The sequence below is a fragment of the Aquarana catesbeiana genome, linkage group LG02 (assembly GCF_042186555.1).
Source record: "Aquarana catesbeiana isolate 2022-GZ linkage group LG02, ASM4218655v1, whole genome shotgun sequence".
NCBI lineage: Eukaryota > Metazoa > Chordata > Amphibia > Anura > Ranidae > Aquarana > Aquarana catesbeiana.
The window spans coordinates 129279070-129302277 of record NC_133325.1 but is presented as its reverse complement, the minus strand read 5'-3'; the positions used below and the strand labels follow the sequence as shown (position 1 = coordinate 129302277).

At 44.5% G+C, this 23208-nt stretch overlaps 1 protein-coding gene across 1 annotated transcript in view; it reads right to left on the bottom strand.

Annotated features, from left to right (window-relative positions):
* Nucleotides 1–23208, bottom strand: part of XPO4 (exportin 4) — a 231381-nt gene that overhangs the window by 29106 nt on the left and 179067 nt on the right. The window contains exons 9-13 of the mRNA XM_073613453.1: nucleotides 19871–20045; nucleotides 15626–15802; nucleotides 12096–12238; nucleotides 6468–6610; nucleotides 5385–5562 (exon numbers count right to left, since the gene is read on the bottom strand). Coding sequence (XP_073469554.1) covers nucleotides 5385–5562; nucleotides 6468–6610; nucleotides 12096–12238; nucleotides 15626–15802; nucleotides 19871–20045 — 816 coding nt within the window. The remainder of the gene's footprint in view (nucleotides 1–5384; nucleotides 5563–6467; nucleotides 6611–12095; nucleotides 12239–15625; nucleotides 15803–19870; nucleotides 20046–23208) is intronic.

Below are 23208 nucleotides of genomic sequence, written 5' to 3'. Positions count from 1 at the left end.
CACCACACCCAAGAACAAGATATAATTGTGTGCATTATGGCTGCTTGGATCCCACAGAAGCAGACGCTGCCCATTTCCTGTTTCAGGCCAGATTTATGTTATATTGCTTTCATACTAATATTTGACTTCAGATCACACATTACAATGTTCATGTAAATCAAAAACTTTTTTTTTTTTTTTTTAAGTTGAACTCCAGGATAAAAAAACAAAACCTTGTAATGGGGCCATTCTTTAAAGTTTCGGTCTGTAAAAAAACAAAAAACACAACTGCTAACTTTTAAAGGAGTTGTAAAGGCAGAAGTTTTTTTTTTTTTAACTTGATGCATTCTACGCATTAAGATAAAAAACCTTTTGTGTGTAGTAGCCTCTCCAGCACCCCTAATTACTTACCTGAGCCCCTTCTCTCGCCAGCGGTGTCCACGAGTCCCTTGACCGTCCGGGACACGCTGCCTGATTGGTTGAGACAGAAGCGGCACCATTGGTCAAAGTCAGTCAAGCAATCAGGGGAGAAAGGGGTCAGGGCTCAGTATCTGAATGGATACACGGAGCTCTGACTCGGCTCGGGTGCCCCAATAGAAAGCTGCTGGCTGAGGAGGCACTTGATAGGAGGGAGGGGCCAGGAGCAGCAAAAAGGGACCAGAGAAGAGGAGGACCCGGGGTGCTCTATGCAAAAACCAACTGCACAGAGGAGGTAAATAAAACAGGTTTGTTATTAAATAAAAAATAAGCGAGACTTTATAATCACTTTAAAATAAGGACACTTACCTGTCCAGTGATCCCGCGATGTAGGGACCCCTAGCAGATTCATCAATCGGCTTCGGGTGCATGCATCTATAGTAAGGGAAACAGGAAGTGAAGCCTTGCAGCTTTACAGCCCATTTCCTACTGCACATGCGCGAGTCACGCTGCGCTTTTTTAATAGTCCCGTTGTCTTCTGGAACCTGTGTGTCCCAGAAGGCAGCGGGGGGGTGTGGGTTTGGGAGAGGGGCTGGAAAGGACGTAGATCGCCGTGCGCCAATCTTACAGGAAGTGGGAGCGGGAACCTGTCTGAACTAGGTACCCACTTCCCCCCCAAAAAAAGTGGCAAATGTGGCAGTGGAGGGTGTGAACAAGCGAAGCTTCTCCTTTTGGGTGGAGTTCCGGTTTAAGTCTAGTGGTGAAGGTAAAAGGTATAATACTTAGCTTTTTTTTCACTCTGGCAGCCTTCCAGCACTTTCCTCTTCTCTCTGATGCTCCGGGTTGTGGACAGCCACCCTCACGTACAATGCCAGACTATTGGACCTGCATTGTATGGGGTGACATCAGTCTGAGCATCTTGGAGAGGAGGCTTTGGGGGACTGGTTGCACAGCGTAGATGATAGACTGAGGAATATAATAAGTATTAAACTTTGTTTCTCTACCCCCAAACTTACAAGAATTGAACCATTCCAATGAGGGAGACTGGGCTTTTTGTTTTATATAGAGTAGGGAAAGGTTATTAGCTGTCTATTGTTTGCTGCCTGTGTCCCGTTAGGAAGATTTTCCTGTCACCTCCTGACCCGGAAATGCACAGCAGGAGGAAATCTCTACAAGTATAAAGGCTGGCCGGAGGCTAGCCTGTATTTGTGGGAGGAGTCTGAGAGGGCTATTTAAGCCTCCTCCTCTGTCAGGCCACGGCTCGTTGGCATTTCTGGGTGGAAGCACGTCACTTCCGGCCTCTTCACAGAGCGACGGTCAGCCACAGCTATGGTGTCGGTTCCTCTCCCGGGCACCACTCGGTCCCCCCACTGTCATCCCTGGGTTCCACCAGCATCGTGGGGGCCGCCCAGTCTGTCCCCCTTACAGTCCCATGCTCCATCCTGCATCGTGGGGGGGGGGGGGCACCGCCCGCTTCTCCCGGCGCTCCTGGGGGGGTCAGTCCATCCATCCTCCACCCACCCACTTTCCCCACGGCCCCATGTGGTCAGCGTGCAGCCTGCCCGCTGCTCATGCCGGGAGGAGCCATCCTTCCCCACTCACAGCTCTATGTGGCCAGCGTGCAGCTCGCCCGCTTCTCCCTGCGCTCATGCCGGGGGGAGCGGGGGCCGTCCTTCCATCCTCCTTCACAGCTCCATGTGGCCAGTGTGCAGCCCGCCCGCTTCTCCTGGCGCTCATGCCGGGGGAGCCGTCCTTCCATCCTCCTTCACAGCTCCATGTGGCCAGCGTGCAGCCCGCCCGCTTCTCCAGGCGCTCATGGCGGGGGTGGGGGGTTCGGCCGTCCTTCCATCCTCCTTCACAGCTTCATGTGGCCAGCATGCAGCCAGCGCTTCTCCCGGCGCTCATGGGGGGGGGGGGCATGTCCGTTCATCCATCCTTCACTCACCCACTTCCCTAGGGCTCCGTTTGGCCAGGGTGCCGCCCGCCCGGTTCCCATGGTGTTTTGGGGGGGGGGGGGGGTCAGGGGGGTGTCTGTCCATTCTCCACCTTCACTGGGCTCAATCCCGCATGGTTGGGGGGGCGCCGCTCGCTTCTCCCTCATCCCTGTGTTTCCTGCCAGCGCTGGCGGGCCGGCCACCCGCTTCTCCTGGGGGGGGCGTCTGTTCGTCCATCTTTCACCCACCCACTTGCCACTCACCTGCCAGTTCATCTCCCTGGAACTCACACCGTGCATCATGGAGGAATCGCCCGTACTCACGTGGGGCATCATGGGGGCCTCCCGGGCATCCACTGCTTCAGTCACAAGTGTTTCATCATGGCGTTTCGGCCCCAGGATTCTATCATGCCGTTATGGTCCCAGGATTTCCGTCGTAGCGTTTCGGCCCCAGGTTTCCGTCACAGCATTTCTACCTAGGCGTTTAGTGTCAGCGTTTTGCTATCGTAGCGTTCCTGTCGTAGCGTTTTCTGCCTCAGTATTTCTATCATAGCGTTCTGCCCCAGCATTTCTGTCTCAGCGCACAGTCTCGGCATTTCTGTCATAGCGTTTCTGCCCCAGGATTTCTGTCACAGCATTTCTGCCCAGGATGTCTGTCATAGCATTTCTGCCCAGGATTTCTGTCACAGCGTTTCTGCCCCGGATTTCTGTCACAGCGTTTCTGCCCCGGATTTCTGTCATGGCGTCCTTCTGTCATGGTGGCATTCTGCCCCAGAATTTCTGGCTTGGCGTTCAGGCTCAGCTTTTCTGTCTTAGTGTTTCTGCCCCAGGATTTCTGTCATTACATTTCTGCCTTAGCGTTCTGTCATAGCATTTCTGCCCCAGGATTTCTGTCATGGCATTTCTGCCCCAGGATTTCTGTCTTTGCTTTTCTGCCTCAGCATTTCTGTCAACGTTCTTTCATAGCGTTCTGTCATCTTGCCCCAGGATTTCTGTCATTGCATTTTTGGCCCAGGATTTCAGTCTCAGCATTTGTCATTACGCTCTGCCCAGGGTTTCGGTTCTCACGTTCCTGCCTCAGCTTTCAGTTTCAGCATTTCTGTCGTAGGGATTTCTGTCAACATTGCTGCCAGTGCGCTTCTGCCCCAAGATTTCTGTCATAGCGTTTCTACCTCAGCGTTCAGTCTCAGCATTCCTGTCACAGCGTTTCTCAGAGGGGCGATGTTGTTCAGTCACGGCATACTCCAGTAGCTGTTTATCTTAGTTGTTTGTCATGTCTCATCGTATCTTTATTCATGTTTGTACCTGGGTCAGTTAGCTAGGGCTCACATGTCAGGATCTGTCACGTCTACAGATCCATATGGGCTGAGGTTTCGTTCTTTAATGATTGTTGACACAATCTTCTCGCCCGTATAACATATGTCATACGATGCACGTTCATTCACCACAGCTGTACGATTACCCACCACGGTCTGCGGGTACACCAGCCCTGAGTTTTCAGTTAAGTACCTGTCTCTGCGCGGCAGGTTACTCGGGCTCACTCACTACTTACATGAGGGTGGGGGTGGTCCGTCATCAGGTTCATTCACGCGCAGTGGTCTTGACATTTCTTCTCATGTTCTCATACTTAAGTAGGCACAGAGGGGTGTTGCTGTTCTCATGTATTGTTGCCTGTCATTTCTCTTGTTCATGTTCTCAGGTTGGGCTGCATTGGCATTCATCATCCCCTTGTTGGTCCTTAAGTGGTAGGTTTGGGCAAACGTCGTCACGATTCTGGATTCTACTCTCGGGCCTGATATCTTGTCTAGGATGTGGCCTGGAAGACTGCTCAGGGACATCTGTCCAGTCATCTTTTCCGTTCCCCAGCCAGTTCCAGGTAGGGGGGTTTCAGTCACTTTGGGTATGACTGTTTCATGCCATGGGACTTATTTCCCCGGGGTGGAGTCTGGCCCTCCTTCCTCGGTTCAGGATTCAGATTCGGTTGCCAGGTCACAGGCTGAAGCACGACCCGATCGAATCAGGTGGGATCAGTATTCTGTGTCTGGCATGGTTTCTCCATGTTGTCAATGCTTATTGCCATAGGGCTTGGGCCTCATCCACCTACTCCATCACATCCTTCAGGTATTTAGCATTTTGAACTCCTGCCAGTTGTCCTTTGGCACTCACCCTTGCACTTCCCCATACCAGTACGGGTAGGCCAGGGCTTGGGGGGAGGGTTTCACTGAGCACTTCAGAGGTGTCCGGTTGAAGTTTTGATCTCGGCTATCATTTTGCAGGGGCTCCTCTGGACAGCCATGGCTCCTCTTCCCCCACGCATCCTCTCATTCACAGCAGTTCATTCTTACGTCTGGAACGTCTTGGGCTTCAGGCTCTGTCCAATCGTTCATGGGACGTTTAGTTGGGTTCTGGGTAGCTTCACAGGTTCTATAGGGGGTTCTGACTCATCACCAAGTCAGGAGTCGGGGGGGGGGGGGGGTTTCTCCTGTCATAGCGGACACTTATCGGATATATACTGTTGCCATCCGGGCGCGCGCTACTCCACTTGATGGATTGTTACCTTCCCTTCTTCACCTAAATGTGTGTCTCTTTGCCCTCTTTTCAGGCATACTGACCAGTCAGGCCAAGGCACACCTCAGGCCTTGGTGCTTAGGAGTATCACTTTCTCACTCGAAGACTCTCATTACAAATGTCAGTTGTGTGCTCTTAGTTGTCACCAAAATATGAATTTCCATTGAAAAATTACCCTCACCTCTTGTTCTGGTAACAATTTTAAAATGATTTCCCCTCTGTGACAATGTTCAAAAGGGCAATTAAAAGGGATAAATCCTCCAGCAAGGGTACAGACAAATAAAAACCTAAAAGTTTTAACCCTTCCTTGCTCTATTCAAATCTAAAAGAAAAAAAAAGTTTTGCCTTTACAACGATCAAGCAACACAGCCAGAGCAGTGCCACCTACTATGTTTATGATATGAGAGAGAGCTAGAGGCAAGTAAACCTGTCATTAACCCTCCATGGGTTTGTAATTCAACACATAATAAAGTCTACTCAGACTGACCTGATCACAGAGTCTGTCCTATTACAACCTGGAATAGATGAGGCTTTTTCTCCAGGAGATCCCAGGATCTGAAGTGTTGTGTTGATGTCAACGTCATTCGATTGCTGAATTGAGTATTCCATGATTTCTGGAGGTATTAATGGAGTCTCACCCTGAGCATCATCAGCCAAGAGGTAGCCTGCACAAAGAGATGAATGGAGAAGTACAGCTTGCTGGCATAACAAAGGCTCAGGAAATGACTTGGCAGCAGAAGGATGACTTGTGTTATGATCAACACAAAACTGCAGGCTGTGGCACTTTCTCCAGACTGCTCTGACACAGCCTGAAACATGATACAAAGTGCCTGAGATGTTGTAAACTAACTTGACCTCGGCTGTGAACTCTTCCTAGAGGATCTCAGACTAACTATGTCTGGGGACCAACCTCAGAGGTGACCTGGCTATGCGACTCCAGTGAGACAGACTATTTGAGGACAACCTCAGAGGTTTGCAATTGTTGTGTCAACACAGAATGGAAGGTTAAAAAAAAAGAAAACCTATTTACATAGTAAGCTATAAATAATCAAATATCAAAAATTTGACGTGGGAGGCCATAGCCTCATACACACGATGAGAATATAGAACGAATGCTCGTCTGTTTTTCTTTTCCATGCTAGTGTCATATAGAAAATTAAGATGTCACTTAATTCTCATACGATAGAATACAACTTCGGAAGTGATGTAATGTGTTGTATTGTATTCTGCCTTTTCTGAGCATGCATGGTCTTCTGATTTTTTTTTCTAATGAATACTGTACTGAATAATCGAATATTGTACATTGTGGTATCGTATGAAAAAAACATTTTGTCACTGTTCCTGCGAATAATTTCACATGAACGGTCATAATCGGCTCTCGAAAGCTGAGTACTAATGATCAGATTATTGTGCAGTTGCTTTGAAAGTGGTATTTTTTGTCCAATTTTCTAATCGTGTGTACTAGGCATAATGAGAATTTGTAATGAGCTACATTGTAACTGCTCTAAACAGTTCACAAGCTCCAGAACATGCACATCACTGCAAAACAGAAGGAAGACATGTCACTTACCTGTAACTAAAATAAGCCAATGAATGTCCTCATACAGATCATCCAGAACTTTATTATCTACGGAGCCCGAGACCGGTGGGGCCAGTAACTGCTGCTGCCTTTGTAGCTGCCCATGAAGTCGCGTCACTCTGTCCTCCAGTAAGCTGAAATCGCAAGATTTGCAGTCTAAATAAGGAATGCCATCTATGTGACTTATCCATCACGTTTTCTTTTATCCGCCTTTAAAAACAACTATTTTCCTATTAATAAGAATTTATATTTATATATATATATATATATATATATATATATATATATATATATATATATATATATATATATTGCTGGGGGCTCATTTAGAGACAAAAGCAACAACTTGCTAAAGTGAACCTGTGCTTTGATTATAAAGGGCAAAAAAATCAGTTCATCTTATTGCAGCCCTCCCAAGCAATATATCCTTAGCTTCCTTTTGCTCCCCTGCCTCTCCGTTCACCCAATGAGAGCAAAGAAAAGTCTTAGCATAGACAGGGTTAGGGACTCCCTTTGTGCCAGCAAAGATTGGTCCAGTGCCGTCAAAGTGAATAAGTTGCATGCATCTCCATAGCCTTTAGCACTGAATAGAGGGGCAGGGAAGCAAAAAATGTAAGTATGGGGATGGGAACATAAAGTCTGCTTTAGGGCTCTTCATTTTTTGTCAGCCTGTACTGGTATCAACAGACTTGAGATAACAGTCACCCAAAGCAGCCAATTAGCTTCACACATATTCTACTCCGGGAAGCAGACACGAGGCAGCTACCAGGCAGGTTAATATATGATCTATTGTAAATTAGGGTCTTATAATTCCTATCACTTAGGAAAGATTTGTTTTAATTTTTTTCTGAATTGATTATATTGTAGAAACCAGTATTTTGTTTTAAATATGTAGAGATATATTAACATATCCATTTTGTAAAAGTTTGACACCACTATGTACAGCCGCTTAGGATATTTAAAGCAGAGTTCGACCCAAAATTGGAATTTCTGCTTTAAGCACTCCTCACCCTCTTACATGCTACATTTGGTATGTAATTCTTTTTGAGGGGGAGGGGTAACTAGTTTGGGCCCTGGTCAAACATTTTTTTAGCCTCCCCAATGCAATTTTGCTCTTCACCCCAACATCTCAAAAAACAGACACACATAGAATTATCTAAAAATAAACTTTGCAGACCCCCTTCACAGCAGTCCCACGGTTTCCTCAGTTCCCTTTCATGTCACAGCACTCCATTACATTGCAGCCTCTTCACATGACAGCGCTCCATTACATTGCAGACATTTTCACATTATAGTGCCCCTTTACACATCACAGAGCCCCCATTACATTGCAGCCATTGTCACATCACACATTCACATGTAGGTGTTTTGGCAGCCCACATTTGCGCAGGCACAGCAGTCTATTCTTTGAATGGGCTGCCATGCCTGCGTTTACTGCAAAAAAAAAAAAAAAGGTGCATGCATCATGTAATAGGCTGCGCACACCTATGCCCATCAAGCAGTGAAATACAGCATTGTCTGTCCATTCTGCTTTTGCACCATGTGACTTGCCTGCAGTTCCTGCACCGGCGAACTTGCTGCGTTTTTAGGTCACGCTTTTAAAAACACAGTGCGTTTGTGTTTGTAGGAACTGCATGTAAGTCGCATGGTGCAAAAGCAGAATGGATTTCAAGGCCACTGCATTTCTAAAATGCTGCATGCACTTTTTTTTTTATGCAGGAAACGCAGGCAGGCCCAAAATAAGCCCATCAAGCAGTTAAATACACTAATGCTATGTGCTCTGTAATAAAAAAATACAGCCACAGCCTCAGTGGCGGCTGGTGCTCAAATTTTTTTTTTTGTAGGGGGGGGGGGGGGGCGCAAAAAATTTTTTGAAACAAAATCATCAATTGCAGCCAGTGTGCCCTCAAACGCTGCCAGTGTGCCAAATGCTAATGCTGCCAGGGTGCCCTTGAATGCCCCCAGTGTGACCCCCCCCCAACGCGCCCGCTCGCCGTCTGCCCGGCACTTACCCTGTCTTGGTGGGGCAGCGGGTGACAGTGATGAGCGGGGTCCTTCGTGTATTTCCTTCCGTCATCTCCCGTCCTCTCCTCCTGATAGGCGTCCAATAAGGTGTGTGTGTGTGGGGGGGGGGCGCAAAAAATTTTTGAAACAAAATCTTCAATTGCAGCCACTGTGCCCATCAAACGCTAATGCTTCCAGGGTGCCCTTGAATGCCCCCAGTGTGACAGCGATGAGCTGGGTCCTTTGTGCATCTCCTGCCGTCGTCATCTCCCGTTCTCTCCTCCTGATAGGCGTCCAATAGCGGCGCCTGTCGTTTCAGCCAATCAGGTGACGGGTAACAGACCCAAGCACCTGATTGGCGGAGAGGCATTTCAATGTTAGAAAAGCAAATGAAGATTCGCTTTCCTAACACAGCTGAGTGACCTGCGAGCGCCCAGCATGGCGCTTGCAAGTCACTTTTTTTGACACCTATTAGGTGCTTTACAAACACCCCCCCGCCGCTGTAATTCAGGTGCCCAAAAAGGGTCCGGGCGCCTGAATAGGGGGTGGCAGCGGCGGCCATAGATAAATTCATACAATGCATAAATCTATCGGTGATAGAGGGGGTGGCAGGTTTTTATAAAATTCTTACTGTTCTACACATGGGGTGCGGGAGCTAGGGGAGGAGAAAGAAGACTTACCTGTCCTCCTGGCCAGCTCAGCTCTGAACCCGATCAATTCCTCAACACTGCTGCTGCTATTGCTAGTTTCACTCCAGGCACCAGCACTCCACAGTCTCTGTGCCACTGTCTGATTCCTCCTACCGAGGCCTCCGCAGCGGCTCCTCCGAGTCCAATCACATACACACTTGCTTGCAGGCAGCATAGCAAGGGACGGGGCCAGAGCATCAGGGGAGCTCAGGGCCCCGCCCACCCACGGCCCGCTCCTTGATCAAAACTAATGCAGCACTGGCACTACTGCACAGTACTGTGTGCGTGCTGCTGATGCCAGCTGATAACGGTCTGTGACTGACAGAGCCATCTTTACCGCAGACGGTAGAGATTTTCAGCACCAATTTGTGGGCAGCACATGGGCTTAAGGGGCAGCTGTGCTTTGGGCCCCAAACAGTGAAAGGGCCCTGGGCAGCTGCCTCGTTTGCCCTGCGGTAAAGACGGCCCTGCGTGTACCCATATAACCCTGCCCATTCAAAGGTACCAGTTTGTAGCAAGCAGTAAGGAGGAGATCACAGGAGAGTAGGGAGCTGTGTCCTGTACTGTACTCCAAGATATGAAATTTACAGGTACATTACAATTTCTTTTACCTTAAAGTGGATGTAAACCCTCACACATATACCCATTGAAGTGAACAGCCTCAGATGATACATAGGGATGAAACGAATTTCCCTACATAAGTTTTACATGTATCTGCTGTCTTCAGGTTTATATACCCTTTAGAAAGTGCACGTCCTGTTAGAATTTTCACTTTCTCATTCAGCACTGGGTGTGGAATCTTTGCTTACACTGGGAGACAGCTGATTGGAGGAAAGGCACACACCCCCTCTCCGCATAGGCAGATACTTTCAGTTCAGCTCTCTGCTAATCTATAGCACCCACCCTGACACAGGTTTCAGCCTGGTTTTATCACAGTTGACAGAAAACTTGTCAGACATTATCATGCTAACAAGAGAACAGAGCAGGAGAAAGCCACGAGACTTAGGGCTTTGAAGAGAGATAAGAAAACACTGCAGATATATGTGCCCAGCTAAAATTTAATGAATTGGGTTTACATCCACTTTAATCATAATGTACTGGAGTACACAGGAGTTGATTCTTAGACCATGGGACATCTCTAAGCAATAATCGAGGGCGAGGAATAAAAAGTCAGCTGGATTGAAGAGGGACCGCCTTGTGAGAAACATAAGCGGGGTCAGTTGGAATCATGGCAACCATAGATGACAGTCCTGACCCTGCCCATAAGCCGAACTGTAAGTGTTTGACATGCCTTCAAGACAGGACATGAGGGAGAATGACATTCCCACAGAAGGCAATAAGAATAGCCCCAGAGAAGCAAAGACTGGCTTCTGGGATATTTTGTCCACATATAGCATTAAAAAGGGGGAAGCCCCCAGGAATAACACAGTGGGAGCCAAGGCAGAACTACAGCTGTCAAGGTTAATGGAGAAAAGAAGGTCCTGTTATTAAGAGGGAGTAACCCCTTTGAGCACAAAGGAAGGACTCTGTGTGGGCAAGAGAACCCAAGCAACACCAGATGGGCACAGAAATTAGCAATAGCAAAGAAAAGCAACTTCTTGCAAAAGGGTAAACAAAATTGCAAAAGCCAAAGTGTTAGGAAGAAGCTTTAGGCTCTAAGATTCTGCGCATATGCCTAGAAAGGACATTCAAAAAATTTGACTGGTGACATTCTTCATCGCGTCCACACAAAAGAGCAGTGCCAAGGGCAGAAGTTATAATCTTGCAGGTAGATTAGGATCATTTTAATTCAAAAAACTTTCACTAATAACTTCACTGGTCCAGTTTGCTATGGTCTGGACAACTGACAAGGTGTCATTAGCCTGTTGCAGGGCAAAGGAGAAATTCAAGTCACCAAATGCCTATCAACTGCATTGTTAAAGGAGGAAATGACTGCCAATAGAAAGGGTAGATTAATTACCTAATGTAGGAATCCACAGTGGGAACAGTCAGTTTCTTCCTAAACTCCCCTCCCATAACATACAAGGCATCAAAATTATCAAGAGGAGAGAATAACCTCTCTCAGTTGGCTCAGTCATGATAAAAAGCCCAATCGGCTTGGTCAAGAATTTGAAAATGCTTTCTAGGAATAGCCTTCTTTTTCATGCTTCATAGAATATGTGGGGGGATTGAGCAGCAAAGACTTGAATTTACTGCTTCAAACAATGAGTCCACAGTAGCCAGTATGAGTGTAGTAGCTAAAGCAGTAACTACACAATTCTGGCAGTGAAAAAGCTTCCACTACCTTCACTAAAAACTCAGTATCCTCATTGGTTTTTGGAAATTGAAGTGCACAAGGCAGTTCAGGTAACATCTAAAGATAGCCAGGGGGCCGAAAAGCATTTACGGGTGTTCACACCCATCCGTTCCAGAAGTGAGGATAGCCTTTGGAAGAGATTTCTGCTTTAGTCAGACAGGCTGCATGTAGCACGACTGCGAGGGATCCCGATTTAGGAGGCCAGAGCAGTATCAGTGTAGGAACTTGCTCCAAAACAAGGTAACCTCTATCAACCTGCTATAAAAAAAAAATTCAGTGGAGCCACATTATCTAAGCACTGGTAAGCTACAACGTATTCCTTTTTTTATTGGTTTAGCAACACTTTAAAATGTATACCGTACATTAGAAATCTAAAGTTGCATGCTCAATGAAATACCCTAAGATGCAGTTTAAGAGCTTATACATATAAGGCCTTAAACGCTCACAAACATTAGACAGACATTCTTCAATGCACACAGCTGGATTCAGAAACACTGGGCTCAATTCACTAAGGTATAATGCATGTTTTTTTTTTAGAACAATTGCTATTCTCAGCGGTTGTCATTGCTAAAAAATAATCATTGATTTGTGAAATGAGCCTAAAAAGTGTTCCAGAGGTAGTAGTCATACCTGGTCAGCAGAGGTATGCAGTGTTCTGCTGCTATCCTTCCCAGCATGCCCACACTGGCTAGCTGATCGGAGAATAAGTCACGGTCATCTTCTTGAATTTCATTGATTTCTTCCTCCTCTCGGGAGGCAACACCATTAGCAGTCTGAGAGGGGAAACACAGAAAGTAAATGAAAGAACATGGGGGGAAAGAAGCTTAAAAGTCTACACATTTCTCCAGAAGCAAAAACGTTCGTTTTAAAACAAAAACATTTAAAAATCCCAGTTCCACCAAGTGCAGCCAATGCAAGTTTTTAGTTTGCCCATTTTTTTTTTTTATTATTCTTTTATAGGATATGGAGGTGCAGCAACAGGTGCAATACACCTCTTCCTCTACTACACATGGAAGTTGGGGAGGGGGTGCACAGAACTTCGGTGGGGATATCTTACCAATGGTTAAACAGCCCACCTACAATCACTAGTAACGTACACAAACAAAAGATGCATTGTGGTTATTATACGATAGTTGTGGTCTATCCACTAAGAAGCAATTGTGACTAATGGGTGTATAAAAGTACATAAAAAAAAAGGGATTGCCAATTGTAAATATAGGTCTGTCTCCATAAGATCTTAGTGCAATTTCAGCCAAAACATTTTGTTTTCAATAGAGGAAGAACCTGTGCCTGTTGCTATTTACGTCTCCCCACCAGCAGATTTCCCTACATTTCTTCTTCAGGAAGTGGAAACCTCTTAAAATGTGGAGAAATCCCTTATCCGATAGTTGTTATTAAAACAAACGTTCTCATTGGCAGATATCCCCTTCACTCCAGTGACAGCTGTATTTTGGATTCTCTTATTTGATGACAGTGATCCCCAGGACAAAAAAATGAGGTTAAATTTCCCCTATGAGGGCAGAGAGAGCAGTTCAAGTGTGGCAGATATTTTAACCCTTTCTACTCTATCCAAAAGGTAAACTATTATCTTGTCTGCAGTTATATTTTGATTTGAAATGTTATTTTAACTTCCTCTTTACCCGGCGACAATGGATGTAAATTGCAAGTTGTAATTCATCAATTTGTGGGGAGCCCGACGTGCGCTTCTTAATTAACGTGTGTAAGGAGTATTAAGTGAGTGCAGTGCAGGAAATCTTCCACACACTCCAACACTTCTTTGCATACAGTTCTTAGATTCCTGTCTCTCCTTAATCTAAACCAGCAAACACATCTCTTTTGGTGACTTCAAAGCTGCAGCTGCCAACCACAGAGAGCCTCACATCTATTCGTAAGCCCTGACTACCGCTTTGAAACCCAGTCGAGCTGCGGAATGTCAGCTGTGCTTTAATTTGTTACTTTGAGCTAAATAACTTATTTGATAGAGATGAGCTCCCCTTCAAATACCCAACACGTGCTGCTCCGACTGCATTAGCATAATGCCCTCCGCATCTTATGTATATGAATTAACAAATTTGTTAGTCTTTGATGGGAGCCTGCAGTATGCCAGGGATTGTCGGACTTACTTCTAGATTTAGAATGAATTATGTGTCACTCAATGGCTACAGACTGGCTGTGATATACAGTTGCAGCGTTTCATCTTTATACCCCAAGTATCAAAGTGCAATTACAACTCTGTGAAAATGGCCACCATTGCTGTAACATCAGATAGACAGTCCTATGTCTGGCCCTGTCCTAGGGTGACATAAACCCACAGCATGCTCATTAAGCTGTGTACAGAGGAAAATAGCAACCAGGATCGCAGATCACATAAAACAAAAACTGTAGCTAAGGAAACACTCCATCTACTACTAAAACAACGGCAGATATATAGAAAAACACTTCCTAATGTACAAAATACCACGCCAAACTAAATGCTCAATCACATCACAGTAACAAATGAGATTTAATCATTTAGAGCCCATAGTTAAATGCAATCACTACAATCTAAAAGGTTTTATTATTAATGGAATTTCAAAGGTTGTTTCCAATCCTTTTTAAACTTCAGTAAACGAATATCTGGTGATCCTCCCATTAAATCACTTGTTAGGGCACTTCCTATTATGGTGTGACAACTGTCCCCCAACTGCGCTACTGCATTGTCACCCTGTCACGTTAGTTGTGGTCATGCCAAAACACACTGCACAGGCATGGTCCACCATGGTCACCATAAGGAAACTGTTGCAAAGTTACGATGTGCAGGCAACACTGGAGGGAGGCTAGAGGAGATCAGCAGGGTGGGGAAAAGCTTTCTGGTTTTGTTCAGCATGATGCTACCTGTCATTGATGACCTAATGGAAAAAAAGCACTGGCCTTCTTAGGCCAACTTTTGTTGAGCAGAAGTCAGGCAGCTCTCAGCATATAGACTACGTTACACAACAATCCTAAAACTGGTGGCACCTACAGAACTGTTATAGTGCAGATCTGCTAATACAGCATTGCTCCCTCACTGTTCGAAAGTCTCAAATCTCACTTGCCAAAGAAACAGCCAGCGACAGCGTAGCGCCTAGGAATAGAAAAGAGTTTCTTTCTGTGCAGTCATTCTTGCTATCAGGGCAACCTATGCTATATAGACCTTCCCATCCACTACTTTGGTATAAAATAGGACACTGCTTTAGCTGAGGATAGGACTGCAGATACAACCAAAATCAATTGCCTCTTATCTCTTACTCTCGCTCTATTGACAAACACTGGAGCCTCTTTTAGTTTTTAGCAATTTCAGTCATCAGGCAGATTATGGGAAGCGAAGGGAAATTAAACATAAAGCTTTTTTTTTTGTCCTGTTGGGGAGATTATTCTTCACTTACTATCCCAGAGGTAAAACTGGAAGCGAAGGGCAATCTTCTCTAAACCTGGCCAAACATGGGTTGAATTCCAAACAAATTTTCTTTTGAAAATCGTTATGAATTTTCGTTCAAATTCCGCACCATTAGTGGGCCACAACAACGTCCGATTTTCGTGCGGCCATCGTATTTGAGTGATCGGCACATTGGAAATTTTTGGAAAAACTAATTTCTAATCAATGATGGGAGAATCATGCGAGAAACAGAATTGAAAAAAAAAAAAATGCGCATGACCTGTGACTTGGAAAGAAAAGAAGATTCTCAGTCACAATATGTATTTTCTGTGGCAACATGAGGTGAAATTGAAGGCTTGGTTGATCGAATTTCGAGATCACTGGTGGCACCATTGGATTACAAACAAGCACACAATTCCTGATTTACGATCAATAAAATCGTTCAGTATTCAACCCATGTATGGCCTGCAATACTTAGGGGATTTCCCTCTTAGACACTTGAACTGGTGCCTTCGTTGCAAGATTTTCCCTCAACTCCTGTTTTGGCGACAACTACCAAAAAAATAAAATTGACTTTACATACACACCAACATAAAAATTACACATAGTATAATTTAGTATTTGCTCACAAATGTATTTGGCTTAAACAGAAGGTGCTAATCAGCGAGAATGACTTTAGTAAGGCTAAGATCATATTTGAAAACCTTCCTTAGACCACCACAGAACCTTTTCATACAGCAAAGCATTCGATGATTTGATCACTTACCAAGTTCCGTGTGCCTTCAGGAGCTGCTAGATGGCACTGGATGTAAGAGTTAAACACCTGGACGGCATGCTGTGTAAAAAAGCCTTTATGGAAATGTTTATCATCTTGCACCAATGTGAGCCAAGATTCAAGCAACTTATCATAAGCTTCCATGTACACCATATCATCTTTGTCAAGCTGAAATCAAGAGATCAGGCATCCAATAAAATGTCAGTCTTAGATGTGCTTTATTAAAATCACAGTTCAACATGCAACTTTAAGGTTGCTCTACAGTATAACAAAGTGGAGTAACATGGACATACCAACAAATTGTATTACTTCTACAAGAAACTTCATCTCAGTGAACTGCTTCTGGCGACATCAGACCATCTGCATTGTTGCATTTCTATATTGCAGTTGATTTCTGTTGCCATTCATAAAAACTAGCCCCTCCTTGTCAGTGTCCACTATGTACTGCAGTACATGGGGACATTATGTTAAAATCATATTATTTACAAGATACAAGACCAAGACTATAGCAGTAGAACTGGGACTTGTTGCAGAAGCAAAACACCATAGCTAATCAGCCAGATCAGATGACAATCATGTCATGTCTATTGGTTACAGGACAAGTGTCCCCCAGTCTGATCTGTGTCCTCACTACATCAAACCCTTTCAAATTAAACAGGACTGTACAGGAAAAACGTATAAGAATACATTCTAAGCTTCAGCAACCTTACAGACTGCTGTGTGTATGTAAACATATGGGTGTCGTTTAATCGCCTCTAAAGCCTCTGTGCTCTCCCTATAATCTTTACGGTCTAGACTCTGTAGTTCAAAGCTGCTGTGACTCGGTCAACAGATCATATGGCAAGACGGCTGAAGAGCCGGCAGCTGGACAGGACCGCAAACACTTCATAAAACAACCTGTTTTTATACCTCCTAGGCGCACTCTTTTTATAGACATAGCATGGCAGGTTCTGGTTTAAATGGCCTATGCAAACTTGTTTGGGTATTGTACTCTATGACTATTGTATCTGGATGTGCCACATACAGATGGCCCTGAAACAACTGTAAGGGCCACATCATCAACATTTAACCACTGAGCTCCAAAGGGTTTTACTCCCTTCCTGACCAGAGGATTTTCTGCTATTCAGCACTGCACTACTTTAACTGGTAATTGCGCGGTCATGCAACACAGTACGCAAATAAAATGTCTTTTTTTTTCCCACACAAATGGAGCTTTCTTTCGGTGGTATTCTCTTTTATTGTTTGCGATATAAACAAAAAAGACAAAAATTATATTTTCTACTTTGTTATAAAACTTATGCAAAAAAATTAAATTTCTTCATTAATTTAGGCCAAAATGTACTCTGCTACATATCTTTGGTAAAAAAAAAAAAATCTCAATAAGGGCATATTAATTGGTTGGTGTGAAAGCTATAGAGTCTACAAACTATGATATGAGAATATATATATATGAAAAGTGATCAATTCTGACGTACTGACGGCTGATCTAATTTCTCGAGGCCCTAAAATGACAGGACAGTACAAATACCCCCTAAATGGCACCTTTTTGGAAAGTAGACAGTCAGGCATTTAGTAGGTGGCATGGTAAGTTTTTGAAGCTGTAATTTTTATGGCAAAATAAAGAAATTAAATCATTTTTTTCCCCATAATTCTCTATTTTATTTATTTTGTCACATACTGTCTACAGTGCAGTACATCGTCAGGGACAGTATGTAAAAAAAAAAAAAAATGATCTGGATGGTGAGAGTTCCAGGGGATATATTGTGAAAAAATTGCCTTTGAATGCCTGTGACCCACAACTATTATATATGGGCAGCACAGTGGCGTAGTTGGTAACACTTCTGGCCTGGCAGCACTAGCCTGGCCATCGGTTTAAACACTTGGTTCATCCCAACCACTACACCACCTGCATGGTGTTTGCATGGGTTTCCTCCCACACTCCAAAGACATGCTGGTAGGTTAATTGGCTCCTGTCTAAATTGGACCTAGTATGTGTATGTATGAATGTGAGTTGGGGACCTCAGATGGTAAGCTCTTTGACAGTCATGGTCACTCTGCACATGAGTTCCACTTTACAGAAGCCTTGACCATTTCCAATAATGTTATGGCTTTAATAGCAGCAATAAGCTTAAAACAATAGTTTTGGAACCCAAACAGCATGGATAATAAATGGAGGCTTTCACTGCTGAATTCTCCTTTTGAAAATGCTAGTAACCCTGCCTGTTATTCTGATGCGGACTCAAAACAAGTATAGCAATAAGTAGTGTAAGTCTGGGTTCACACTGATGCGAATTTACAGCGGGTTTAACACAGATTTGCAGGTCATGTAAAAAGCAAAGTATTACATGGCTTTGGTTCACATCTATGCGTTGCCAATTTGGTGCGAGGGAAAAAAAAAAAAAAGGGTCCTGTACGCGATGACTGTGGGTGCGAAGCAAATTCCTATGGTGACATGCAAGCGTTTTCTTCATAGGCTTCAACTGAACTTGCAGTACATCACTTTGCAGTAGTGTGAACCTAGGCTTCGGTGATATTCTAATGCTGCAAGAAATCTGCAACAAGGACACAGGCAGCATCAAAGCAGTCAAGGGTTCCAACAGCTGTTGTGGATTTTCCTTTACTTCCTGTCCAGTGAAAGCATTGTTGCGTTGACAGTAAATGAAGGGAAATCTCTCTAAGCCCAGGCTCACATTGAAGCGATTTGGCATGGGATTTGACATCTCAAATCCCATGCCAAATCGGTGCGGCGCCGATTCCCAAAAGTAGTTCCTGTACTACTTTTGGCGACATCTGCGTAGGAACCCGCACAGATGTCTGTAAAATCGCCCCTGAAGTCGGACTGCATTGCCAGGTTGAAATCGTGCGAGGTTCACGCTCCAATGTGAACCTTTGCTAAGGGCCCTTTTACACTAGGGCATTCTGTTTGTCTATTATTCATCTGTTCGTTTTTGAAAGAAACAGTAAGGCTGGGTTCACACTATTGCGCATTGGATGCGGTTTTCTCCGCATCCAATTCACATAGCAGGAGATTGTGACTGGCTCTCTATGGAGCCAGTTCACACATCTCCGGAGTGGCTCCGGTGTGAATTGCACAGCAGTCATGTGCATCTTTTGGTCAGTTTCAGGTCCAAATTCAGACAAAAATTTGGGTTGAAATCGGACCTGAACCAGTGAATGGAGATGCACTGGGCCCCCTGCTGTGAGGCGCTCCGTGCTCTAGTGTGAACCCAGCCTGAAGCCTAGTACACACTAGTAGGTTATTTTTCTTTCAACCCAGCAGGCTGAACGAAAAAAAAGCCTGAAAGCACCGGAGCCACGGTGAGCAAACTATACCATACCAGTACAGCAATCTCCCCTGCTGTGCTATTGTGTTCTGACAGGGGGACGCCCCCACCCCCGTCGAACCGGCTGCCGTACACATGGGCTGAATGTCGTCTGGCTTCTATTGAAACGGCCAATGCCGTCCGACATTTGGCTTAACTCATGCCTATGGGCCTGCAGATGTACTCATCATCCACCTACATCCGTGTCTGTTTAGGGCTATTATTTTTAAATAGAAAAGGCTGTATAAGTTTAGACAGATCTGAACGGGTATAAATAGATGCCATCCATTTAAATCCATTCATGTTATTTCTGTTTTTAGGCAAAAAACATTGTTGTTGTTTATACTACGGTCATCCATGATTAGCTTCTTCAACAACTAGAAAAAACAGATACAAACATGGATGTAAACTGAACTGCACTGAAGATGGAGGTGCAAGCGGATGTTAACCTGAATCAGTCTTCATCAGTATTTTCTTAGACCCCTTTCACACTAAGGCATTTTTTGCGCTAAAGATGGCGCCTGAAAACTGCCTCCTCTGCAGCCAGTGTGAAAGCCCGAGTGCTTTCACACTGGGGCGGTGCGCTTGCAGGACAGGAAAAAAAAAGTCCTGCAAGCAGCATCTTTGGGGCAGTGGGGGAGCGTCGCTGCACATTCATTTTGATGGGCCGTTCAGGTGCTATTAAGGCTTCAGCCGCTATCGGGAGTTAAAAGCGCCCCGCTAGCGGCCAAATAGCACCGCTATAACAGCGGTAAAGCGCCACTAAAACTAGCGGCGCTTTACTGCCAACGCACCACCCCAGTGTGAAAGGGGGCTTAGACTGAATAGATGAGGTCCATGTGAAAGGACCCTAAGTAGTAAAAACTTGACAAAACTGATCCTCCTAGAATTAAATCACAGTGACACTACTTACTACTTCTTCCAGAGCAGCACTTCTTCCAAAGGAACATGTGAGGTGTGCGAGGCAGTTCACAAAAGAGGAGAAAAGGTCATTTGGAATGGCGGTCAGAATATTGCGTGGAAACACCGTTATTAAATTGCTGATTATGCTGGAAATTCCAACTGCTTCGGAATCTTCAATTTCTACCCTGAACAGAAAAAACAAACAAAAATAAAGAGCCATACATGCAGAAGGATCAGACCCCCACAGCTCCCCGTTTTCATCTAGCATGCTAATTTATATTGTGAGCTTGTGGAATGGTCTCCCCAACCCTGTCTACAAGGCAGTACATACTATTAAAAGAGTTTTGTTATATCCGTTTGATAGATGCAAAAAAAAATAGCTGTTGACTCTGTGAGATAGCTTGTGAGGCCGGTAACTTTCAGCTCTACAATCTTATTAGAAAGCATTTTTTCCCGCATGTTATAAAAATAAATAAGTGAGGGAGGCGTTCTGTGGTCCTAACAATGCTGCACCTCCATAGATACTACAGTACAATGACTGTGATCACCCTAGCATAGGCAAAGTGTTACTGGCAGGATCACCAGGAAAAATTAAAGGAAAAAGGCCTAAAAGAAAGAAAACTAATGCAGCCACCACATATAAGGACTGGTAAGCAGTAATACATTACATTTGTACTTTTGGGTTTAAATACACTTTAAAACACAATCCACTTACAAAACAGCTTTCCAATACACCCACATATCCTCAACATTAAAGACTGATCACACTATATGTACATATACTATATAGCAAAGGGAACCACTGCTCTTACATTGCACTGTAACACAATACACGATAACTGATAATTAAAATGGTATCGGCTGTACAAAGAAAATGTCTCTTCTCAGGTTTAGAATGCAATCCCAATTAAAGCAGTATTAAACAAGAAAATAATTATACTGCAGCTTACCAATTCATAGCTGTAATGGCTGCATTCATTTACTTTTTTAGGTTTCTATTTTCATCTGGTGAGGTTATTTATCAAAAGCACAAGCTATCCAGTAGAATGTGTCAGTTTACATGAATGAGACAAGCCATTTAACACTGGTAGGGGCGCTTACAATGATCAGCCTTCATATAAAATCTTTATCCTAAAAAGGGAAAATTGATTGCTGAAACTGATTATATAGTGTTAGGCTGGCCATACATTATAACATCCTCTTGTGCAATTTCCCTTTAGATTTACCAAAACCATAAAAAAGGAGGTCAAACCTAAACACTTTCAATTTGTATGCAATCGGGCTTGTGCACTACAGTGCATTGGGAAAGTATTCACATCGCTTCACTTTTTCCACATTTTGTTATGTTGCAGCTGGTTCCAAAATTGATTTCATTATTTTCCTTAAAATTCTACAAACAATACCCCATGACGACAACGTGAAAGATGTTTGTTTGAAACCTTTGCAAATTTATTGAAAAAAATAAAATCTAGGGGCTGTTACTGATAAAAATTTTCGCGTTCGATTAATCGATTTGTTTAAATGGATTAATCGACTAACTTCGATGAATTATAACGCACATACAGATCCAACTACTTTTAGCTTTTGTTATGGCAACGGCCGAAGCCGGACATAGCGGGGCATGGCTAGGACGTCACACATCAATCAAAAGCAAGCGCCGCCGTCTTGGCAACAGCAGAAGCCGATCCATGCGGCAAAAATATCACAGCTTATCAGCCTCTAAGGACAACAATGTTATAAATGGAGGTTATCAAACTTGCCTACACTTAGCTCACTGAATGATCCCAGTTAAGCACATCCATATTTACCCATCACTGTCCAGGCTGTCCGGTGACGTCACGGACATCGACGTCAGCGGACTCCTCCCCCCCTCCCTTCGTTAGCAGACGGAGACACTTGGGGAAGGGGGGAGGAGTCCGGTGACATCCTCGGATCTCCGACGGAACTCCCTGAAGACCCGGAAGCCAGCGGAGAGGAGTACCACTCAAAAAAATTTTGATAGATCAAAAAAATTAAAGATTAAATCGAGGAATTAATCTTTAATTTCCACAGCCCAAAAAAAAAATCACATGTACATAAGTTTTCACAGCCTTTGCCATGACACTCAACATTGAGCTCAGGTACATCCTGTTTCCACTGATCATCCTTGAGATGTTTCTATAACTTGATTGGCGTCCACCTATGGTAAATTCAGTTTATTGGACATGATTTGGAAAGGCACACACCTGTCTATATAAAGGTTGTACAGTTAACAGCGCATGTCCAACACAAACCAAGCCATGGAGTCCAAATAATTATCTGTAGACCTCCAAGACAGGATTGTATTCAGGGCATAGATCTGGGGAAGGCTACAGAAAAATGTCTGCAGCATTGAAGGTCACAATGAGCACAGTGGCCTCCATCATCCGTAAATGGTAGAAGTTTGGAACCATCAGTACTCTTTCTAGAGCGGCTGGCCCGGCCAAACTGAGCAATCAGGGGAGAAGGGTCTTCGTCAGGGAGGTAACCAAGAACCCGATGGTCACTCTGACAGAGCTCCAGTGTTTCTCTGTGGAGAGAGGCAAACCTTCCAGAAGAACAACCATCTCCGTAGCACTCCACCAATCAGGCCTGCATGGTAGAGTGGTCAGACAGAAGCCACTCCTCAGTAGAATGCACATGACAGTCCACCTGGAGTTTGCTAAAAAGGCACCTGTAGGACTCTCAGACCATGAGAAACGGAATTCTCTGGTCCGATGAAACCAAGAATAAACCCTTTGGCCTAAATGGCAAGCGTTATATGTCTGGAGGAAACCAGGCACTGCTCATCACCTGGCTGCATCATGCAGTGCGGATGTTTTTCAGTGGCAGGAACTGGGAGACTTGTAAGGATTGAGAAAAAGATGGGAACTGGGAGACTGGTCATGATTGAGGGAAAGACCTCCTTGATGAAAACCTGCTCCAGAGAGCTCTGGACTTCAGACTGGGGTGAAGGTTCATCTTCTAACAGGACAACGACCCTAAGCACACAGCCAAGATAACAAAAGAGTGGCTACGGGCATAACTCTGTGAATGTCTTTGAGTGGCCCAGCCAGAGCACAGACTTGAACCCAATTGAACTTCTCTGGAGAGATCTGAAAATGGCTGTGCACAGATGCTCTCAATCCAACCTGATGGAGCTCAAGGGGTCCTGCAAAGTTGAATGGGAGAAACTGCCTAAAAATAGGTGTGCCAAGCTTTTAGCATCATACTCAAAAGGACTTGAGGCTGTAATTGGTGCCAAAGGTGCTTTAACAAAGTATTGAGCAAAGGCTGTGAATACTTATGGACATGGAATTTTTTTTTTTTTTTTTATAAATTTACAAAGAT